The sequence below is a fragment of the Trachypithecus francoisi genome, unplaced genomic scaffold, assembly GCF_009764315.1.
Source record: "Trachypithecus francoisi isolate TF-2019V2 unplaced genomic scaffold, Tfra_2.0 Lachesis_group21, whole genome shotgun sequence".
In the NCBI taxonomy this organism is placed as follows: domain Eukaryota; kingdom Metazoa; phylum Chordata; class Mammalia; order Primates; family Cercopithecidae; genus Trachypithecus; species Trachypithecus francoisi.
The window spans coordinates 5,986,636-6,006,325 of record NW_022681467.1 but is presented as its reverse complement, the minus strand read 5'-3'; the positions used below and the strand labels follow the sequence as shown (position 1 = coordinate 6,006,325).

The 19,690-nt window shown below is 42.2% G+C and overlaps 1 protein-coding gene across 1 annotated transcript in view; it reads left to right on the top strand.

Annotated features, from left to right (window-relative positions):
• Positions 1 to 19,690, top strand: part of CFAP61 (cilia and flagella associated protein 61) — a 308,416-nt gene that overhangs the window by 234,875 nt on the left and 53,851 nt on the right. Inside the window, exons 23-25 of the mRNA XM_033185470.1 lie at positions 6,160 to 6,487; positions 7,841 to 7,932; positions 15,475 to 15,680. Coding sequence (XP_033041361.1) covers positions 6,160 to 6,487; positions 7,841 to 7,932; positions 15,475 to 15,680 — 626 coding nt within the window. The remainder of the gene's footprint in view (positions 1 to 6,159; positions 6,488 to 7,840; positions 7,933 to 15,474; positions 15,681 to 19,690) is intronic.

Genomic DNA, 19,690 nt, shown 5'->3' with positions numbered 1-19,690 from the left:
TTAAGTTTTTCACATATTATTTTATTATCTATTTGATGTCTAGGATCTGTAGTACTAACCCCTCATTTATTTCTGATCTTGGTGAATTGTGTTGTCTCTCTGACCCTCTCCCTGTTTGCTGCCAGTCTCTCTGTCTCTGACTCTCGCTTTCTCTCTCTCTCGCAGTGTAGATAGGGGTTTGTCAATATTATTGATCTTTTTCAATTAACCAGCTTTTGAGTATGTTAATTTTCTCTATTATTTGTCAGTTTTCTCCTCCATTGATTTCTGCTCTTAATTATTTTCTTCCTTCTTCTTGCTTTGGATTTACTTTACCCTTCTTTTTTCTAGTTCCTTAAGGTAGAGCCTTAAGTTGTTGATTTATATAAGCATTTCAGCTGTAAGTTTTCCATTATGTTTGAGCTGCATCCCATAACTTATATGTTAACTTTTAATTACCGCTTAGTTCAAAATATTTTCTAATCTCGCTGTGATTCTTTATTCAACCTTGGATTATTTAGAACTGCACTGTCTAATATTCAAATATTTAAAGTTTTCCTAAATATTATATTTTGAATTGATTTCTAGTGTAGCTGTTGTGATCAGAGAACAGTGTTTTGACATTTAGAGATAGGGACGGTGGCTCACACCTGTAATCCCAGCACGTTGGGAGGCCAGAGCGGGCAGATCACTTGAGGTCAGGAGTTCAAGACCAACCTGCCCAACGTGGTGAAACCCCGTCTCTACTAAACGTATGAAAATTAGCTGGGCATGGTGGTGCATGCCTGAAATCCCAGTTACTCGGGAGGCTGAGGCAGGAGAATTTCTTGAACCTAGGAGGTGGAGGTTGCAGTGAGCCCAGATGGCGCCACTGCAGTCCAGCCTGGGTGACAGAGCAAGACCCTGTCTCAAAAAAAAAAAAATTTTGAGACTTGTTTTATGTCCAAGCATATTGAGTAACTTTGTGAACATATAAGGAATATGTATTATGTGCTTGAGTTTAATGTTAGTTCAATATGGTTGATAGTGATGTTCGACACTCATAAGTCTTTACTGATATTTTTATCTCATTCTATTAATTGCTGAGAGAAGGGTATTACAATCTCTTACTATTATTTTGGAAGTTTCTGTTTTTCCTTTTAATATTTTTGATTTTTGCTTTATCTTTTTGGGGGCTCTGTTATTAAGCCCATGAGCATTTATAGTTGTTGTATCTGCCTTGTGATTTGTGCCTTTTATCATTATGAAATGTCCCTCTTTATCTCTGATATTTAATAATATTCCTTATCTTAAGGTCCAGATTATCTGATATTAATATGACCCTTCCATTCTTCTTATACTTGCTGTTTACATGATATATTTCCCATCCATTTACTTTCTACTTATCTGTGTCTTTGTGGCTGAAGTGTGTCTCTTGTAGGCATCATAAAGATTATATTAATGTTTTTAGTGCTGCATGACAAATTACCCCAAACTTAACAGCTTAAAACAACATGCCTTTACTAGTTTATAGCTCTATCAGTCAGAAATGCAGGCAAGGTGTGGCTGGCTTCTCTGCTTAGGGACTCTCAAGGCTAAAATCAAGGTACCAATCAGGCTGCATTCTCTCTGGAGCTTGAAGTCCTCTTCCAAGCTTCTGTGATAGTAATAGAACTTAATTCCTTGCAGCTGAGGACAGGGGTCCCCACTTCCTTGCTGGTCCAGCCAGGGGCCACTCTCAGCTCCTAGAGGCCATTCGTATTTCTTACCTCATGGCCCCTTCCATCTTACATCCAGCAACAGAGGATCTTACTCATGTCAAATTCCCTTCACATTTCAAATCATTCTTCAGGAAAAGCCTGGTCCCTTTTAAGGGTTTACCTGATCAAGTCGGACCCACAAGCATCATCTCCCTGTCTAAAGTCACATGTACCATATAACATCACCTTATACTTTCACAGTTCACACTTGTACTTAAGGAAGAGGTGGGAATCTTGGGAACCATCATAGACTTCTACTTACCACATGCTTTCTATCTTCTCTATCTCTGCATTTTATTTAAAGTACTTAGACCGTTAATATTTAATGTAATTACTGATATGGTTAGATTTAAGTCTACCATTTTATTATTTGTTTACTGTTTGTTCCCTCTTCTTTCTTTTGTGTTCCCCCTTGCCTGCTTTCTTTAGGATTATTAGAGTATTTTTTAGTGGTCTATTTCGATTGACTTTTTAACTATATCTTGTTTTTTAGTGATTGCTCTGTGGATTGTAATACATATCAGCAATCTTTCATGTTCAATAGAGTTAATATTGTACCATTTCACATAAAATGTAAAAACCTTGCAGCGATGCAGTTCCTTCTCCCCATATTCTGGATGTCTATTTTGTTAATAGCCATCCTGTATATTACATCTACAAACACTGAAAAATCAGTAAGGCAATATTGTAATCTTTGTTTAAGGTCATTTATATATTAGAGAATTAAAAAGAATAGTCTTTTATAGATACCCAGATATTTACTAATTTTCTTGTTCTATCTTCCTTTTTGAAAATCCAAGTCTCCCATCAGCCAAAACAACCTTCAGAGCATTTGTTGTATTGTAGGCCTGCTAAAAAGTAATTCTCTAGTTTTGCTCCATCTGAAAATATATGTTGCTTTCATTCTTAACGTTTATTTTCACCAAATATAGAATTCGGGGCTTACAGGTTATTTTTTCCCAGCACTTTGAAGATGCTTTTCCACCATCTTCTGACGTCCATGAATTTTAAATCTACAATCATCTAAAACATTCCCCTATATGTCATTTTCCACTGGTTGCTTTCAAGTTTGCTCTTTATCCTTGGTTTTTAGCAATTTGATGCTGTGGGTATTCTGTGTTTATTATGTCTCTAAGCATTTTTTTAAATTTGTCTTGTTTGGAGTTCACTGAATTTCTCAAATCCATAAATTTATGATTTTCACTAAATTTTAACAAGTTATTGGCCATTTTTTCTTACCCCATTCTTCTCTCTTCTCTTTCTGGGATTCCAATTACATGTCTGTTAAGAGATTTTTATATTGTGCCCGGGGGCTCTAAGGCTCTGTTTATTTGTTTCAGTCTCTTTTTTCTCTTTCTCACTATTCTTCAAATTGGACAGTTTTTATTGATATAACTTCGAGTTCACTGACTCCTCTATCATCTCTATTTTCTATTAGGGCATAAGATGACTGCAGCTCACTCTTTAAAAAAAAAAAAAAAAAAAACGCCTCTAAATTGAGGCCAGACAGAGTGGCTCACGCCTATAATCCTAGCACTTTGGGAGGCCAAGGTGGGTGAATGGCTTGAACTTAGAAATTCAAGACCAGCCTGGGCAACATGGTGAAGGCTGTCTCTACAAAAAATACCAAAAAAGTAGCCGGGTATGGTGGCAAGCACCCGTAGTTCCAGCTACATGGCGGGGGCTGAGGTGGAAGGATCCCTTGAGCCCAGGAGGTCAAGGCTGCAGTGAGCTGAGATCTTGCCACTGCCCTCCAACCTAGGTGACGAAGTGAGATCCTGTCTTAAAAAAAAGACTCTAAATTGAATACCTGTATGTGGAAATGGAGAGAAGAGGTAATTTAAAAAGCAAACTTTTTCAAAACCTCTAAAATAAGGGAAATTATCCCCATCCTGGTCATTTCTCCAAGTTTTTACTGTAATACACAAGCTACCCAAACTTTTAAATACTAATAAGAATCCTCTTATATCAGAGTTTATAGTTATGATCAGTGGGAGGACTCATCTCAGAAGGTTATAGCACCAAGGCAGAAGCAGAACTCTCTTGAAATTGATGTTTTGTCCCCACATCAAAGCCTCTCCACATCCTGCCTGATAGTGGTGCCTCCAGGGTTCTTACTTAGCAGGTGGTCCAGCCTCCAGCCAGGTGAGGCTGCAGTGACACTGGCTCTCAAGGCAGACTTCCCCATCTTGTTGGCATTCATCTCTCTAGTTACATCATGAGCTCCATACTTATGTTTTTCACCAAGACATTCTGGAGACCTTACACAGTGCCTGGCACAAGAAGTGTTTGTCTGAATGCATGAATGAATGAAGTGTATCAGACTACCAACTCCCACCCTTCTCCCTAGCTAACCAAGGAGTTTTGCTGTCCTTAGTCAGAATTGTCAGTATAAGTAGTCTTGAAATATGTACTCAGAACATCAGTGTGGCTAGCCATTTCCACTTCCTGGTTGTACCCAATATGTATATTCCATTGGCATTACAGAAGCACATAGGCTGTATTTGCAAGGTCTATAACTTGGAACACGTGTTCCTATTAACAACGTTGGATTTGCTTATTTGGTTTTCAGTCTAGTCTACAAACTCCTATGAAACCCAAAATGTAGCCAAAATTGTGAATGCCTACACCAAAAGCATATAAATAAACATTACTGCAATACTGGTAATCTTTAAAACCCAGAAAAACAAGAGCTAGTATATTTAATGTGCTACTTAAATGAAAAGTAGGCTTAGTTAGAAAAAGAAAATTGGGTAGGTAGAAGAACTTCTGTGAGGATGCTGAAGGAGACTTCTGAACATTTTCAAGGGCTCAGGAGGTTGATGGCACTGATATTATTTGTAATTTAAGTTCAAATCAGATATCTTTCTATATATTTATCTGGGTAGGAAATCTATTTTTTATAGAGATTGGGAAAAAGAATGAGAAAGCAAAAAAGGAGTATAGGGAGACAGAAAGATTCAGAATCAGAGAGAGACTCAGAGAAATATATTTTCCTGTGGCTACTGGGTAAGAGTTATAAGACAGAAAAAAAAGGAAAAGACTTGAAAGAAAGAAGCATCCTGGGATGGGATGAGACAACTGAGTGAATAAAGACAGGGCAAGGGCACAGAGTCTGCCTGCCTGAGGGAGGACCAAGGACATCATAGAGATGATGGATTTGAGTCCCACTGTCCAACAGAACCTTCTTCAAGATGGAAACAGGCTGTATCTTCGCTGCCCAGTATGGCAGCCACTAGCCACCTACAGCTATTGAGCACTTGAAATGGGCTGTTGCAACTGAGGAACCGAAGTTTTCATTGTATTTAACTTAAATTAATTTAGATGTAAATATTTGTAGCCCTGCATGACTAGTGGCTACCACAGGATCAGAAAGCTCCTGGAACCATTCATGGGTGTGGGGCAGTAATACTGAAGGGGCTGGCTACCTCTTGCCCAGGGACAGCTGATGTCTGTACAGAATGAAACAGTTGAGGGGGTAAAGCAGGAATGTGATGGAAGTGGGGAGATGACCATCAGTATGGTTGGGACCCATGTCTTATGTCCAGTTTTTAGCATGCTTTTAATAAGCTGGCAGACTATTTTAGGTAAAAATAAAATCAACTGAACTTATTTCAATTGGTCCAACAACTAGAGACAAAAACAACTAACTTGCACTGCTTTAGTGACTTTCAACATCAGTGTGGAAGATGATGTCCAGGTGAGAATAAGAAAACATTGAAATCTGAGCACAGAATGGAGAGGGCATACAAATAATTTCTAAGGAGCATGCAAAGGGGTTGGTGTCCCCTCTACTTATGGCACCCTCACACGGTGCCTGGCATATGGTAGGTATGCCATCAGTATTTCTTGAATAACCCTCTTGTCATATGAGAGCAGGAAGCAACAAGGCAGGAACCCAGACCTAGTAGATACAGAGACTGATGAAGCACCCGTCTTCTCTGGAGCATCATATAGGGACAAGCTTACTGAGTTTTAAAACCTAGCAATGGGCAGTCTGAAAACTGAAGACTGGATGAGGTCAACCCAAGAAGGAACCTGCAGAGACCCGAGTGTCGGACACAGGAAGGGGAAGAAGATGGAGGCTGAGATAGAGCTGTTCAAAATGTAGGAGCGTGAGGGGAAGGCAGGGTCTGTACAAATGTAAACCCTCTTACGTGGAAAACCACTCACACTTGTGGGAGATATTTCATCACCTGGCATCATTCTCTCCACTGGATGTCAAAATTGAGTGAATAAGAGTGACATTTGGGGATCTTAATGTGTTCTTCATACCCAAGATAATCTATCTCTCATACACACACAAACAACATGATAACAAACTTTTAGTATTTGTATTTTTGTGCCCCAAATAATAAAATGCCCTGGAGACTAGTCACACTCTTGGGAAGGTAAAACGAAGAGTGATAACTGAATATTGCTGTAATTGTTCACTTCGTAGATGTTCTTCAGCTTCTGTGAGAAGAATGTGCATTATGAAACGTTTAAAGCCCTCAATGATACATGTCTTGTGTATGACGGTCGACTTGTGATTGATACCAACTTCCACACCAATGACATAGCCATCAGAGCTGCTGGCTCCCTCACCAAATTCTCCAATAGATACTACTCAAATGAGTGGACTCACAGCAACTTCAGTTCCAAAGAAATTGGCTTTCAGCTGGCAGCAGCTATGCTACATCTCTTTGATCCAACCCTTGAGCCTGTGACCGAGCCACCAGCTGATCTTGACCGGCTCATCCCCCTGTACAAGGGAGCCAAGATTCAAGGTATACGAGTAGGCTTCCTTCTCCTTGATGAAGCCACAGATTAGGTAGCGGTCAGCAGTCAGGCCAGCCCTCCAGGTTTCTCTTAGGCTTGGGGAAAAGGCTCCTCCAAATCTCAGTGGGTTGCCACAGAGACAGAGAAAGGGTCTATCTAATTTCTGAGGCATTTATTACAAACCCGGAATTATTGTTATTATGATTCCTTGCGTTTGAGCATTTATTATGGACCATATCCTAAATGGGGTTCCCATTTTACAGATAAGAAAACAGACAAGGGAATGATTATTAACTTGTCTGGATATCTCACAGCTGGAAAGTGATGGTTTTCCCTGACATCTTACCCAAAACTTCCATTCTCACTATAAGTTCAGAGATAAGGAGACTCTTCCAGGCAGCCAGGCCTCAGCCTGCTCTGGTATGGATAAGCTTAACCATTTGCAGCTGTAAAGCAGTGCACTTTTATCCCGTAAACCTTTTTGGACCCTAGGGAGGAGATGACTTCATGAGTAATGCAGGGTTCCTTCACTGTTAGGGTATGAGAAATACCTTTGAAAATGGTGTTTCTGAATGTTGTGGACCTTTTACCAGAAAAATGCACATATTTACAGAATTCCGTGTTCACTTCCTGGAGGTTTATGAATGAACCCACAAAGCTGTACATAGACCCTCAAGGTGTCCATGAAACCCAGTCCAGTCAATGGAATGTCAGATTACAGAAATGAAAGCCCCACATTCCATCCTTGACTTCCTCTTCCTCACTAGGCAGCCCCACAAGGTCTTGCTCTGCTTCTCACTCTGGGTGAGACCTGAGGGAAGGTGGTGGCCGTGGGCAGGCAAGAGAAGGGAGGGCTGTCAGAACCAGAGCTGGCGCAGGTCCAGACCTCAGGGATGAGCCAACATATTAAGAATTCGGTAATGACAGTTTCTAAAACATTGAACAAAGAACTTTGTTGATTGTCCTAATTAAATTCAATTTTTTAATATTTTGGAGAAGTGATGAGGAACAGGAATGCTATTTGCAACAATTTAAAGCTTCTAAAGGTCTTGATCTGGTTTTGGCAGATACAGATTAGAGGGCGGGGAGCTACGGATAATCACAGGATACACAAGATCGGCTTGGCACGTCCTGGAGCATTGGCGGCTACATTATGATATATCATGTCACATTCACATCAATTTGGTTAAATAAATGTCAACCACCCCGGGGAGTTCCTTGCTGTTGGCGGTACTTTAGTGTGAAAGTTTGAGGAGCATGCACCACTGCAGGCATCTGTTTGTCCTGTGATGAAAATGTGAGCTCTGTTACTCACCTCATTAACAATTCATTTGAAATGGAAAATTTGCCATCTCTTCTAGGGGGCATTCTTCCTGGGTCTTACCATTATCTGCATATTGCCAAGCCTGCCATTCCTACTCCCTTGGAGGTACAAATGGCACAGCCTAATTATGTAAGTATTATTTCTGAATTTCATTTTACTTTCAAATACAAAACTTGGTTTATAAGAGGATGAAATTCTTTACTTGGAGTCTTTACTGTAATGTGTTGGTTCACGCATCAGAAGCCCATTGGGGTAATCGTCCCCCTAGAGGGCCTTCAGTGACTCTCGTGACTTGGTCTTCATGCCCTTATGTGGCCCCTGCCACACTGAGTAGGGCTGACCTGTGTAGCCAAGAGGATACTGGGGAAATGACTCTGTGGCTTCCAAGGTCAGGTCAGGTCAAGAAAGATACTACAGCTTCCAGCTTGCACACTTCTAGATGACTTGCTGTCATGCTGTAGGGATCCGTTTAGAGAGGGCCACGTGGCAAGGAATTGAGGGTTCCTGCACCAGCCACGATCAGTTTGCCAGGCAGATGAGCGTGCCACCTTGGAAGTGGATCCTCCAGCCTCATTCACGCCTGTAGGTGACTGCAGCCCCAGCCAACATCTTGACTGAAAACTTATGAAAGACCTTGAGCCAGAATCCCCTAGCCAAGCCACTTTCAGCTTCTGACTCCCAGAGACCGTGAGATAATAAAAATGTACTATTGTTTTACACCATTACTTTTTTAAATAGACTTTATTTTTTAGAGCCATTTTGGTTTCATAACAAAACTGAGCAGAGGTAGAAAGATTTCCCATATAACCCCAACGCTTCAACAGACATACAGCCTCCCCCACTGTCAACATCCCCCACCAGTGATATATTTCTTACAATTAATAAACCTACACTGACACATTATTATCAACCAGAGCCCATAGTTGACATTAGGGTTCACTCTTGGTTTTGTACATTCTGTGGGTTTGGACAAATGTATAATGACACATATCCACCATTACAGGATCATACAGAGCAGCTTCACTGCCCTAAGAACCCTCAGTGCACTGCCTGTTTGTCCCTTCCTCTGTCCTAAGGCCTGGCAACTACTGATGTTTTTACTGTCTCAGTCACTTTGTCTTTTCCAGTATGTCATATAGTTGGAATCATACAGCCTATAGTCTTTTCAGGTTGGCTTCTTTCACTTAGCACTATCCATTTAAGCTTCCTCTGTATCTCTTCATGGCTTCATAGCTCGTTTCTTTTTGGCACTGAACGATCCTCTCTTGTCTGGATGTATCGGTTTATTTATCCATTCACCTACTGAAGGACGTTAAGCCTCTACGTTTTGAGGCAACCTGTGATGCATCGATAGGTAACTGAAATATCCACTTTCATGTCAATGGAGCAGGTAGATTGCTTAGCATCTGGAATGGCCATGGAGACCCCACTGTTTTCCTCCCCTCCAGGAAAAGCAGAAGCTGTGCAGTTGGGAATTCCCCTGTTTAAAGGACACAGGTGGTTGGTCAGTTGAAGAGCTCCTCTAATGAGATTCTCTGACCCGTGGTCCCAGCCCAGTGTGTGTTGTCATCTGGGGGCTTCCTTTTGGATAGGTCGCATTTGGTTTTTAGTCAATGAGGCAGACTGGAAGCTGTCTACTTAATTTCCATTCCCATTTTCTTCTCCTGAATACTTTTGAGGGTAAACAATATGACCAACCTAAATTAGACACATTTCCCACATTTCCTCAAGGACAGGGTCAGCCAGGTGGCAGGTTCTGACCAATGAGATGCAAGTAGAAGCTCTTGGAAAATTCCTTAAATGGGGGCCTACTCAAATGGCACAGGCTATGGGCTCTTCACCCTTCAGGAAGTCTCAATCCCAGCTATTCCATTTCCTTCCCATGGACCTTGAACAAGTTCTTCAACGTCTCTGCATTTCTGGGATTGCTGGGGAGCATATATAAAGTAACATTGTCTGGAACAAAACAGGTAGCCAGTAAGTGATGAAGATGGCTGTTTTAATCATTATTCCAGATTAATAATGAAACCCAGTTCTTCCAGGAAAAGGGTAGATGCTGTATGTTTAAAACTTATTTCCCTTAGCCCTTTCCCAGATTCTTTTAGTTGTCCTGTACACATGGTCTGATGCAAAATTTTCTTATAATACAGGAAACCATAAGATCATAATAGTGTTCCAGTTTCTATTGCTGTATAAAAAACACTTAGTGGCATGAAGCAGCCATTTGATCCTGCTCACAGATCCTGTGAGTCAGGAATTTGGACAGGGCACAGTGGGCACAGCTTGTCTCTGCTTCATACTATCCAGAGCCTTAGATGGGAAGACTAGAGGGTTAGATCAATGATCCGGATCATCTGAAGGCTCGTTTACTAAATCTGAAGGCTTGTTATTCAGCTGGGCTGGGATGACTCAAGGACCGGAAGTGCTCACCATGGCCTCCCGACCTGGGCTGTCCTCAAGTGCCTGGGCTTCCTCACAGTATGGTGGCCTCAGAGTAGCCAGACTGCTCACGTGGTGGCTCTGGGCTCCAAGTGCAAGTGTTGGTACTAGCAAGTTGGAAGTTGCATTGCCTTCTATGACCCACCCTCAAAAGTCACACAGCCTCACTTCTCCCACTCTCTCTGTTGAAGCAGTCACAACAACCACCGAGATTCAAGGAGTGGGGGATAGATAATCCATCTCTCAAGACAGACAGTGTCAAGGTCATATTGCAGGACAGTGTGTGGGATGGGGAGACTGTCATGGCCATCTTTGGAAAGTACAATCTGCCACCAATGAGGTGGGGCATGAGGTAAATAGGATAAAGCCCAGAGTATTCACAGGCTAAGCACTTTGATCATCACAGATAAATAACTCGAGTCTGATATGCACAAGAGCTAGAACATATTGGACTTGGTTCCAGCCAGAACCAGATTCTTCAAGGACAGTGCATGATTTCCTACATGCGGCATCGTTTATTTATGAGCCACTGGCTCTCTCTAAATAAAGTCAGAGGAGGAGCCAAAAGGGGTTTTTAGATAATGAGAGTTTTAATAAGAGTGCAACTTAAATAGATTCTTTGGCTGGTGCTATGACAGTATGTGAACAGGACCCCTGACTTTAATTAACCATTTTGCCAGGTGGGCCTCCTTTTTAATTAGTACAGAAGATCTAAACAGATTTTTTTTTTCCATTTTATTATCCAAGAAAAAAAAAATGTAGGATGGCTCCATGGCAATCTTTTGGGATTGGAATTAATTTGATTAAGTGAAATTGTTGCCAAAATGGTCAGGCAGTCACCTAAATATAGCCAATTGATCAAGAATGGAGCCCATTGAACAATATTTCACCAGAGAAATTGAATTACTATTCATACACTAGATGTAGCACAGACAAATCTTATCAGATTTTTATAGTGCTCACTAATTGGAATATTTAAGTCGGAAGATACTGTAGTAATTCATGAGCTCTTTGAGAGGTAACCTGACAAAAGGAAGAAAGGGGACCCCAAGTCGTCTACATAATAAACTAATTTACAGATTCCAGTCCACATGCTTTGTTGGCGTATATACCACGGAATAAAGAAATTTGTCACAACAAATTCTGCCTTGGATACCATCAAATTTAAAATTGTGTGTTCATCGTGAGAGCTGGGAACTTGATTTCTTGAACACCAAGTCTGATTAGTCCTCTGTCTTCCATTTGGCATGAATTCCAGAGCCATTTTCCAACCTTTGTCAAAATCATAAAGGAACTCCAAAGGATAATTGTATTCAGGGAAAAAAGAAGAAGAAAAACCATATCAGAATCAGTGACTCCATCAAAATCTTAAATTTAATATCCAAATTTTTAAACAATGTACTCATATACTTAAAATAGGGGAAGACGCGAGACATACCCTACCAAATTGGAAAGTTGTGAAGTAATCGTCCTGACCCCAGAACCCTGCACCATGTGGGCAGGGCTGGGAGGTGCCCTACGGCATCACTTAGTGGAGCAGCTTTCTATGAGCAATTACAGGAAGAGTTCTGGGCTTCACTGGGTTGTCCCATTCTGTCAGCGACTGTGAATAAGAATGGCCTGCACTACAAGGGTAATTTGTGTCTGAGAAACCCCTGTATGAGTGAATCGTATTGAACATGAATACAGCATATTTTGATGGACTGTCAGTTCCCAGATGGACCCTCCAGTGAGGCTAACATAGTGCCAGATCTCCTTCAAATGGACACTGTTCCTTCCAAAGTTAAGATCGGCCATCAGTGCAACCTCCTCATCACTTTCTCTAGCGTAGCTGCTTCTGGACTCTAAGCCGTAATTTCTGTAAGGCACTGTATGCTAGGATTATGCAGACAAAACTTATGGAGGAGGCCAAAAGATGATAATGCAGTCTTTACATTTCAAAATAAGACCAAAAAATGCAACAAGTCCGTAACAAAAAAAAATCATTAAAAATGATGCTGAAGATAGACTCTCAAGGAACAGGATGACATTTAAGGGCGCAAGATGCTCAGACTCTCACTGCTGTCAGTCTGCAGCCTGCAGGGCTCCTCGAGGGCTTGTCAAGTCACTGCCAACTAAGTGACTGTGACCCTCATCTTGAGGTGCACAGCCTCGGCCACGTACGTGGAATCCAAGTCAGCCCTCCTAAACACAAAGAAGTCCTTGTAAGGTGAAGGTGGGGGATTTAGTAAGACTATTGGTAAAGTCAAGATTTGTTAACCACATGGGTGGATGTCAAGGTGTGCCCCTTTGACACCTGGGCCCCCTTTTTTAAACACTTCAAACAATTCAACCTAAAAGGAGGAGGAGGCTTGGGAAAGCCTAGCAGATAAAACTGCCAGAGTCTGTGGTGCCTCCTCTCCCAGACGCCAGCCTTACTGCCATGGTGCAGGAGCTGCCCTCCTCAGAATTTACCTGCAGTTTTCCAGCTTTTTCACCAATCATCCCTTACTGTGATGGGGACATGAACCCCTGGGTTCCAGAAGCCAAACCTAAAGCTGCTGTTTCCAAACTCAAATGGTCTTTCAAGTCTTGTTTTTAATTTAGAAATACATGTGGAGGTCACATTCTTCACTGTCTATATATCTACATATATTTTAATTCTGAAATACTGCTGAATATCCTGGACCATCAGTTAAAGTTGACACCAGAGGTTATTCTGTGAGGTCAAGTGCCCCCCCACCCCACCCCATGCAATGGTGTGAGTCATTGCTCAGATTGCGAAGTCGGGACTTGAGGAAACACCCGGGAATGAGCAAAGCCCATGAGGCATCCAGGCCTAGAGAGATGCCTATGGCAAGAGTTGAGGGCAAGGGATGGGCAGGGGAGACCAGGTCCCTGCAGCCAGAGGCTCAGTCCTGGCTTTTTCCAAACTCTTCTCCAGAGGAACCCGCCTTTCCACACCAACTCCCACCTGGAGTTGGCCTGCTTCCTTCCTTCCTTCCTTCCTTCTTTCCTTCCTCCTTCCTGCCTTCCCGCCTTCCCTTCCTCCCTCCCTCCCTCCCTCCTTCCTTTCTTCCCTTCCCTTCCTCCCTCCCTTCTTTACATCTTTCCTTCCTTCCTCCTTCCCTCCATCCTTCCTTCCCTCCCTCCCTTCTTTCCTTTCTTTTTCCCTCCCTCCCTCCTTCCTTCCTCCCTTCCTTCTTTACTTACCGTTCCTCCTTCCCTCCTTCCTTCTTTCCTTCCTCCCTTCCTCCCTCCCTCCTTCCTTTCTTCCTTCCTTCCTTCCCTTCCTTCCTTCCCTCCCTCCTTCCCTCCTTCCTTCCTTTATTCCTCCCTCCCTCCTTCCTTCCTTCATCCCTTCCCTCCTTCCCTTCCTTCCTTCTTTCCTTTCTTCATCCCTCCCTCTTTCCTTCCTGCCTTCCTTCTTTCTTTTCTTTCTTCCTCCCTCCCTCCCTCTTTCTTTCCCTCCTTCCTGCCTTCCTTCCTTCCTTCCTTCTTCCTTCCTTTCCTCCTTCCCTGCCTCCCTCCCTCCTTCCTTCCTCCCTTCCTCCTTCCTTCCTTCCTTTCTCCCTTCCTTCCTTCCTCCCTCCCTCAATTTGTTCATCAAAAAGTCTAGTTCCTTGCCATGCCACAGCCTGATTATTTGAAAATAACTTTCCCTCATTTTAGAAGTAATGATCATTTTTAAAAAATTAGAAACTGCAGATAGTCAAATAACTATAAGGATAAACAATAAAAATTACCCAGTCTCCCAACCACAGAAAGTGACCATTAACATTTTGTGAAAATGTTGATACAAAACAAATGAAATGGTACTGAGCATTTTTGTAAACTACTTCTAAAGTATAAAATGTACTGTGAACATATCTCCCTGTTATGAAATATATTTCAACACTGATTTTTTTGAATGCATTCCCTCCATTGTGGGCAGGTCATTGTTTTTTGGATAATATCTTAATAAGTTTGGATTTTTTAAGTACTTTGTTATGGTGGTAGATTTCCCATCTATCCATCCATTTCTATAAACAAAGGACCACTTCCATCTCCCTTGAAACACCATCCCCCAACCCCATTTGCTCCTCCCGCACCCCCAAATGCCCAACCTCTCACACACACACCTGGGGGTGGCCCAGAACTCACCTGTTGTGCCCCCTGTATATCTCACCTTGTACCTTTACAGTTGGCTGAATCCCCTCAGGACTTTGCCGTGTGATACCCAAACACCCACCAGTTGCCTGTATTTATTTAAAAGTCGAACTGTCCTTGTTTAGACAAAATCCCCAGGTGATGTCCAGGACTAAGTAAATGTTTGGGATCCAGGCAGTTCAAATTGCCTTGGATTTCTAAATGCCACATTCAAGTTCAGAAGAGAAGCTTAAATCTATATGCACTCAAAGAACATTTATTGAGCGTTACTGTGTACTAAGGTCAGAGTCTAGGGCCAAAGGGAAGGTTCCGTTCCCACCCCCACCCACCCCGACAAAACTCATGTTTGTCCACAGAATCTTCCCACTGCCTGAGCCAGTGGGGAGGCATCTGCAGCTGAAATAGAAAAAGTCATTGTGGCATGGAATTGGAGCAGCATCTATCCTTGTCACTTGGGCTCATGTGGCAGTTGGAGCTGGTTTCTACAGGGCAGAAAGTCACAAATCCACACCTTTAACAATGTATAAACTAGAAAGCCACCTGCAGAATGTGTATGTGCATCTCCCATAGCCTTGAACCTTCTTCCTGGGAACAGACCTTTTCAAACGACTGACCCTGCCCAATCCCCGCCATCAGGCATGGCCTTTTACTTCTTTCTTTTGTTCAAGTAATCTTGAAAATAACTGACATTATTTCTGGTCAGTTTTGACTGGGAGGTTTTTCTCAAAATGATGCTGTGAAAGCAAAGAAATTTAACAGGGTTAAAACACCTCAGAGGAGAGAAGAAACCCCGTTCCACTTATTAGCTGGGCGTACAGTGTTAGTAAAGGATTGGTTGTAACCTAGCAACTAGTTTAGAAACACGGAACAAGGCAATCACAGTTTAAAATATCCTGAGGAACATTTAGTCACTGAGTCCAAGTATGTGGTTTCTGACACACTGTTACCTTCTGCCGTGTTTAGTCAATATCTATTACTGTTATTTGCAGCAAGGGATAAGATATAACCTGTCTGTTATATTTGAAAAATAAATTGCTGTGATAAACTTCCCAAAATCCAGAAATGTTTCTCATGTTGTTTTTCTGGTCCACATCTCTCCTCCAGGGTTTAGAAATAGTAACCGGCAGTGCGAAAAATGGGACTTACTTCCGAATTCATATTAACCAGTATAAAATGGTGGAAACCATCACATGCCTTTCTAGGGAGCCCTTCCCCGCCTCCAACTACATCCGCTTGTTTGGCCAGCACGAGCAACTCCTCAACAACCTGTGTGCTCGGTACGATGAAAACCTGATCACAGATCTCTATAGGTAAGTCGGACATTGCATTTGACTACAGGAAAATACAAATATATATAATGTTTTGTGAATGAGGGACGTGTGTTGTGATGCATCCGAGAGTGAAACAGGAATCCCGGAGAGAAGCTGAGTGGCAGATATCGTTCTGAAGAACACCTGACGTTAATGTGGACTGGGGAGCAGAGAGTCATAGGATGTGTCCACACATGGCCCCCGTGGCCATACCAGGGCCTGGACCCCAGGTGCAACCAAGCCCACCATGAACAGGCTTGGAGGAGATGATATTCAAGTCCCTTCCCACACAGGACTGCTAAGAGCAGTGGTCAGAAATGTAGGAGGTCGATTTGGGAACAGCATGTGGAAGGGTCTGATCCTGATGGGACTCCATGATCATGGGCCAGGGTGTTTGTGACCCTAGCCTTCCTCCTCATGCCATATGTTCAGGCAGGCTCAGAGTGGCCATTTGTCCAGCGTATTGGTAAGGGAATTCCCACACTGACATGTTGGTTAAACTTGAAACCTTTGTCATTTCAAACTCTTAAGACACACTTCATCCTATCCATTAGGAAGGAATGGAAGTTCCAAGTGGAAAGCTACTTCTGAATGTAGCTTGCTGCTTAGCAAAGTTAGGAGACTTTCCCTATTCACAAAGCACAGTGATGCAGAGCCAGCACCAGAGATGCTGTGGAATGAAAACCATGCAGTTTCAGTGTTCTTGACACCCATGGAAGCAACTGCCAGGATTGCCATCAATCTCTCTTGCCTCTTAAAAATTTTTTAAATTGTAGAATGCATCATACAAACAAAAAAGTATGTGAAATATGTATGGACACTTAAAAGTACTGGAAATCTATGGGCCCACTGCCTATGTTAAGAAATAATTCCTTACATTAGCAGTCAAGAAGTCCCTCTCTGATCACAGCCCTCCCCCATCTTCTTGGAGGTAGCCACTGTCCTGAAGTTTGAGTTTGTCATTCTGTTGCCTATAAAGCAAGGATCAGTGAACTTCTTCTATAAGGGGCAGATATAGACTCAGTTGCAAGTACTCAGCCGAACCCTTGTAGTGAGAAAGAAGCCATGATGATGTGTAAACAAATGGACACAGCTGCGTCCCAAGAAAGCTTCGTTCACCAAAATGGGCATTGGGCTGGATTTGCCCCTAGTCATAGTTTGCCAACCCTTGTTTTAAAGACGTGTACATAGACTCGTGATTTCCTAAATAATATATTAATTTGCCGTGCCTACTTCTGACTCAGGTTTATGGCTTACCAAAGGAAGTGAGCATTCTGTTTAGCACGGTGTTTGTAAGAAGCATCCAGGATGATGTCCGTAGCTGTGGTTTGATTGTTCTCCCTGCTGTGTGGTATTCCATCATATAATGGTCACGATTCAGTCGTGGCTTTTCCTGTTGACTGTATTTACACTGGTTCCAGTTCGGGACCATTACAAGCGGACATTGTGAACACTGTGGACGTACCTCGTGTGCAGAATCTCTCTGAGATATCCCAGCCCTAGAACCGCTGGGTCACAGGATGTGCATATCTTCAACTTTACTAGTTGATGCCCAAATGTTTCCCAAGTATGGTCACGTGCCGCATAAAGACATTCCAGTCAACAGTGGGTCACACGTGTAATTGTAGTGCCATAAGATATTAACGAAGCTGAAAAATTTCCATCTCTAAGGGCCACATTCCTGTCACCTGGCACAACACATGACTCACGTGTTTGTGGGGATGCTGAGTCAACAAACTTACTGTGCTACCCAGTTGGTATAAAAGTATAGCACACAGTTATGTCCAGTACAGAATACTCACTGATGATAATAAATGACCATGTTACTGGCTTATGTATTTACTATACTATACATTTTATCGTCATTTTTGAGTGTATGCCTTCTACTTATGAAAAAAAAAGTTAACTCTAAGACAGTCTCAGACAGGTCCTTCGGGGGGTATTCAGAAGGCATTATTGTCACAGGAGATGGCAGCTCCATGTGTGTTATTGCCCCGAAGCCCTTCCAGTGGGACAAGAAGCAGAAGTGGAAGACAGTGATATTGATGATCCTGACCCTGCAGGCCTAGGCTAATGTGTGTGTTTGTGTCTTGGTTTTTAACAAAAAGTTTAAATAGTAAAAAATAAAATAAAAAATTTTGTAAATAAGGACATAGAGAAATATTTGCATATAGCTATACAGTGTGCTTATGGGGTTCCTTTTTTTTCTTCTTCTTCTTTTTGAGATGGAGTCTCACTCTGTTGCCCAGGCTGGAGTGCAGTGGCATGATCTTGGCTCACTGAAGCCTATGCCTCCCAGGTTCAAGCGATTCTCCTACCTCAACCTCCCAAGTAGCTGGGATTACAGGCATGTGCTACCGCACCCAGTTTATTTTTGCATTTTTAGTAGATACGGGGTTTCACCATGTTGGCCAGGCTGGTCTCGAATTCCCAACCTCAGGTGATCCACCTGCCTTGGCCTCCCAAAATGCTGGGATTACAGGCGTGAGCCACCATGCCTGGCCTTGTGCTTGTGTTTTTGTTGTTGTTGTTTGTTTGTTTGTTTTTTGAGATGGAGTCTCGCTCTGTTGCCCAGGCTGGAGTGCATAATCTCGGCTTACTGCAAGCTCCGCCTCCCAGGTTCACGCCATTCTCCTGCCTCAGCCTCCCAAGTAGCTGGGACTACAGGTGCCCACCACCATGCCCGGCTAATTTTTTGTATTTTTAGTAGAGACGGAGTTTCACTGTGTTAGCCAGGATGGTCTCGATCTCCTGACCTTGTAATCCATCTGCCTCAGCCTCCCAAAGTGCTGGGATTACAGGCGTGAGCCACCGTGCCTGGCCATGCTTGTGTTTTAAGCTAAATTTGATTATTGTAAAAGAGTCAAAAAGTTGAAATGAAATAAGATTATAAAGTAAAAAGGGTAAGCAAAGGTTAACTGATTATTAAAGAATAATAAAGATTGAGAAACATGTTTCTATAAATTTAGTGTAGACTCAGTATTGTATGGTAATGTCCCAGGCCTTCGCACTCACTCACCACTAGCTCACTAACTGCCCTAGAGCAACTTCCAGTCCTGTAAGCTCCATTCACGGGAAGTACCCTATACAGGTATACCCTTTTTAAATCTTTTATGCCATATTTCACTTTTCTATGTTTAGATACACAAACACTTACTATGGAGTTACAATTGCCTACAGTATTCGGTATAGAAACCTGTACCAGTTTGTAACCTAGGAGCAGCAGGGGCATATAGGCCAGGTGTGTAGTAGTAGACTAGACCGTCTATGTTTGTGTAAGTGCACTCTAGGATGGTTGCCAGCAATGTGTTTCTCAGGACCTATTCCCATCGTTGAGTGACACATGGCTGTCGTATTTATTTAAATTTCCCCCAGCAGTGAATGAGAGAGCACCTCTCGCTCCACAGATCTGCCAAGCCTTGGTACTGTTAGACTTTTAAATTTGGCCAGTCTAGTAGCATACAAAGGTATCCTCCTAGGGCTTTAATGTGCTTTTCCCCACTTAATGATGCAGTTAGCTGCCTTTTCATTTGTTCATGGGCCATTTGTGGTAGTTTCTGTGAAATTCCAATTCATGATATTTGTCCATGGAGCAGGGGTGTCTTCTCATTATTACTTCACAGAAGTTATTTATCAACAAACGGGATACAAACTTGTGTTGGTTATATATTTTTAACCAACTTTGAGGCTTGTCTTTTTACTTTCTTTATGATGTCAACAATATTCCTAATTTAATAGAATGCTTGTCTTCTTCAAGAGCGTCTTGGGTATTTTTGTCCTTTCATTCTTCTAATAGTTTTATAATCAACTTGTCAAGATCCATGAAAAGCCCCATGGGATTTGATAGGAAATGCATTAAATCTTAGATCAATTAGGCAAGAATCGACATCTTTGATATTGAGTCCAATATTATAACATAGTATAGCTCTCAATTTAGGTATTCTTTAATGTCTTTCAATTAAGATTTATCATTTTATCCATGAATGGCTTGTGCAACTTTTGTTGGATAT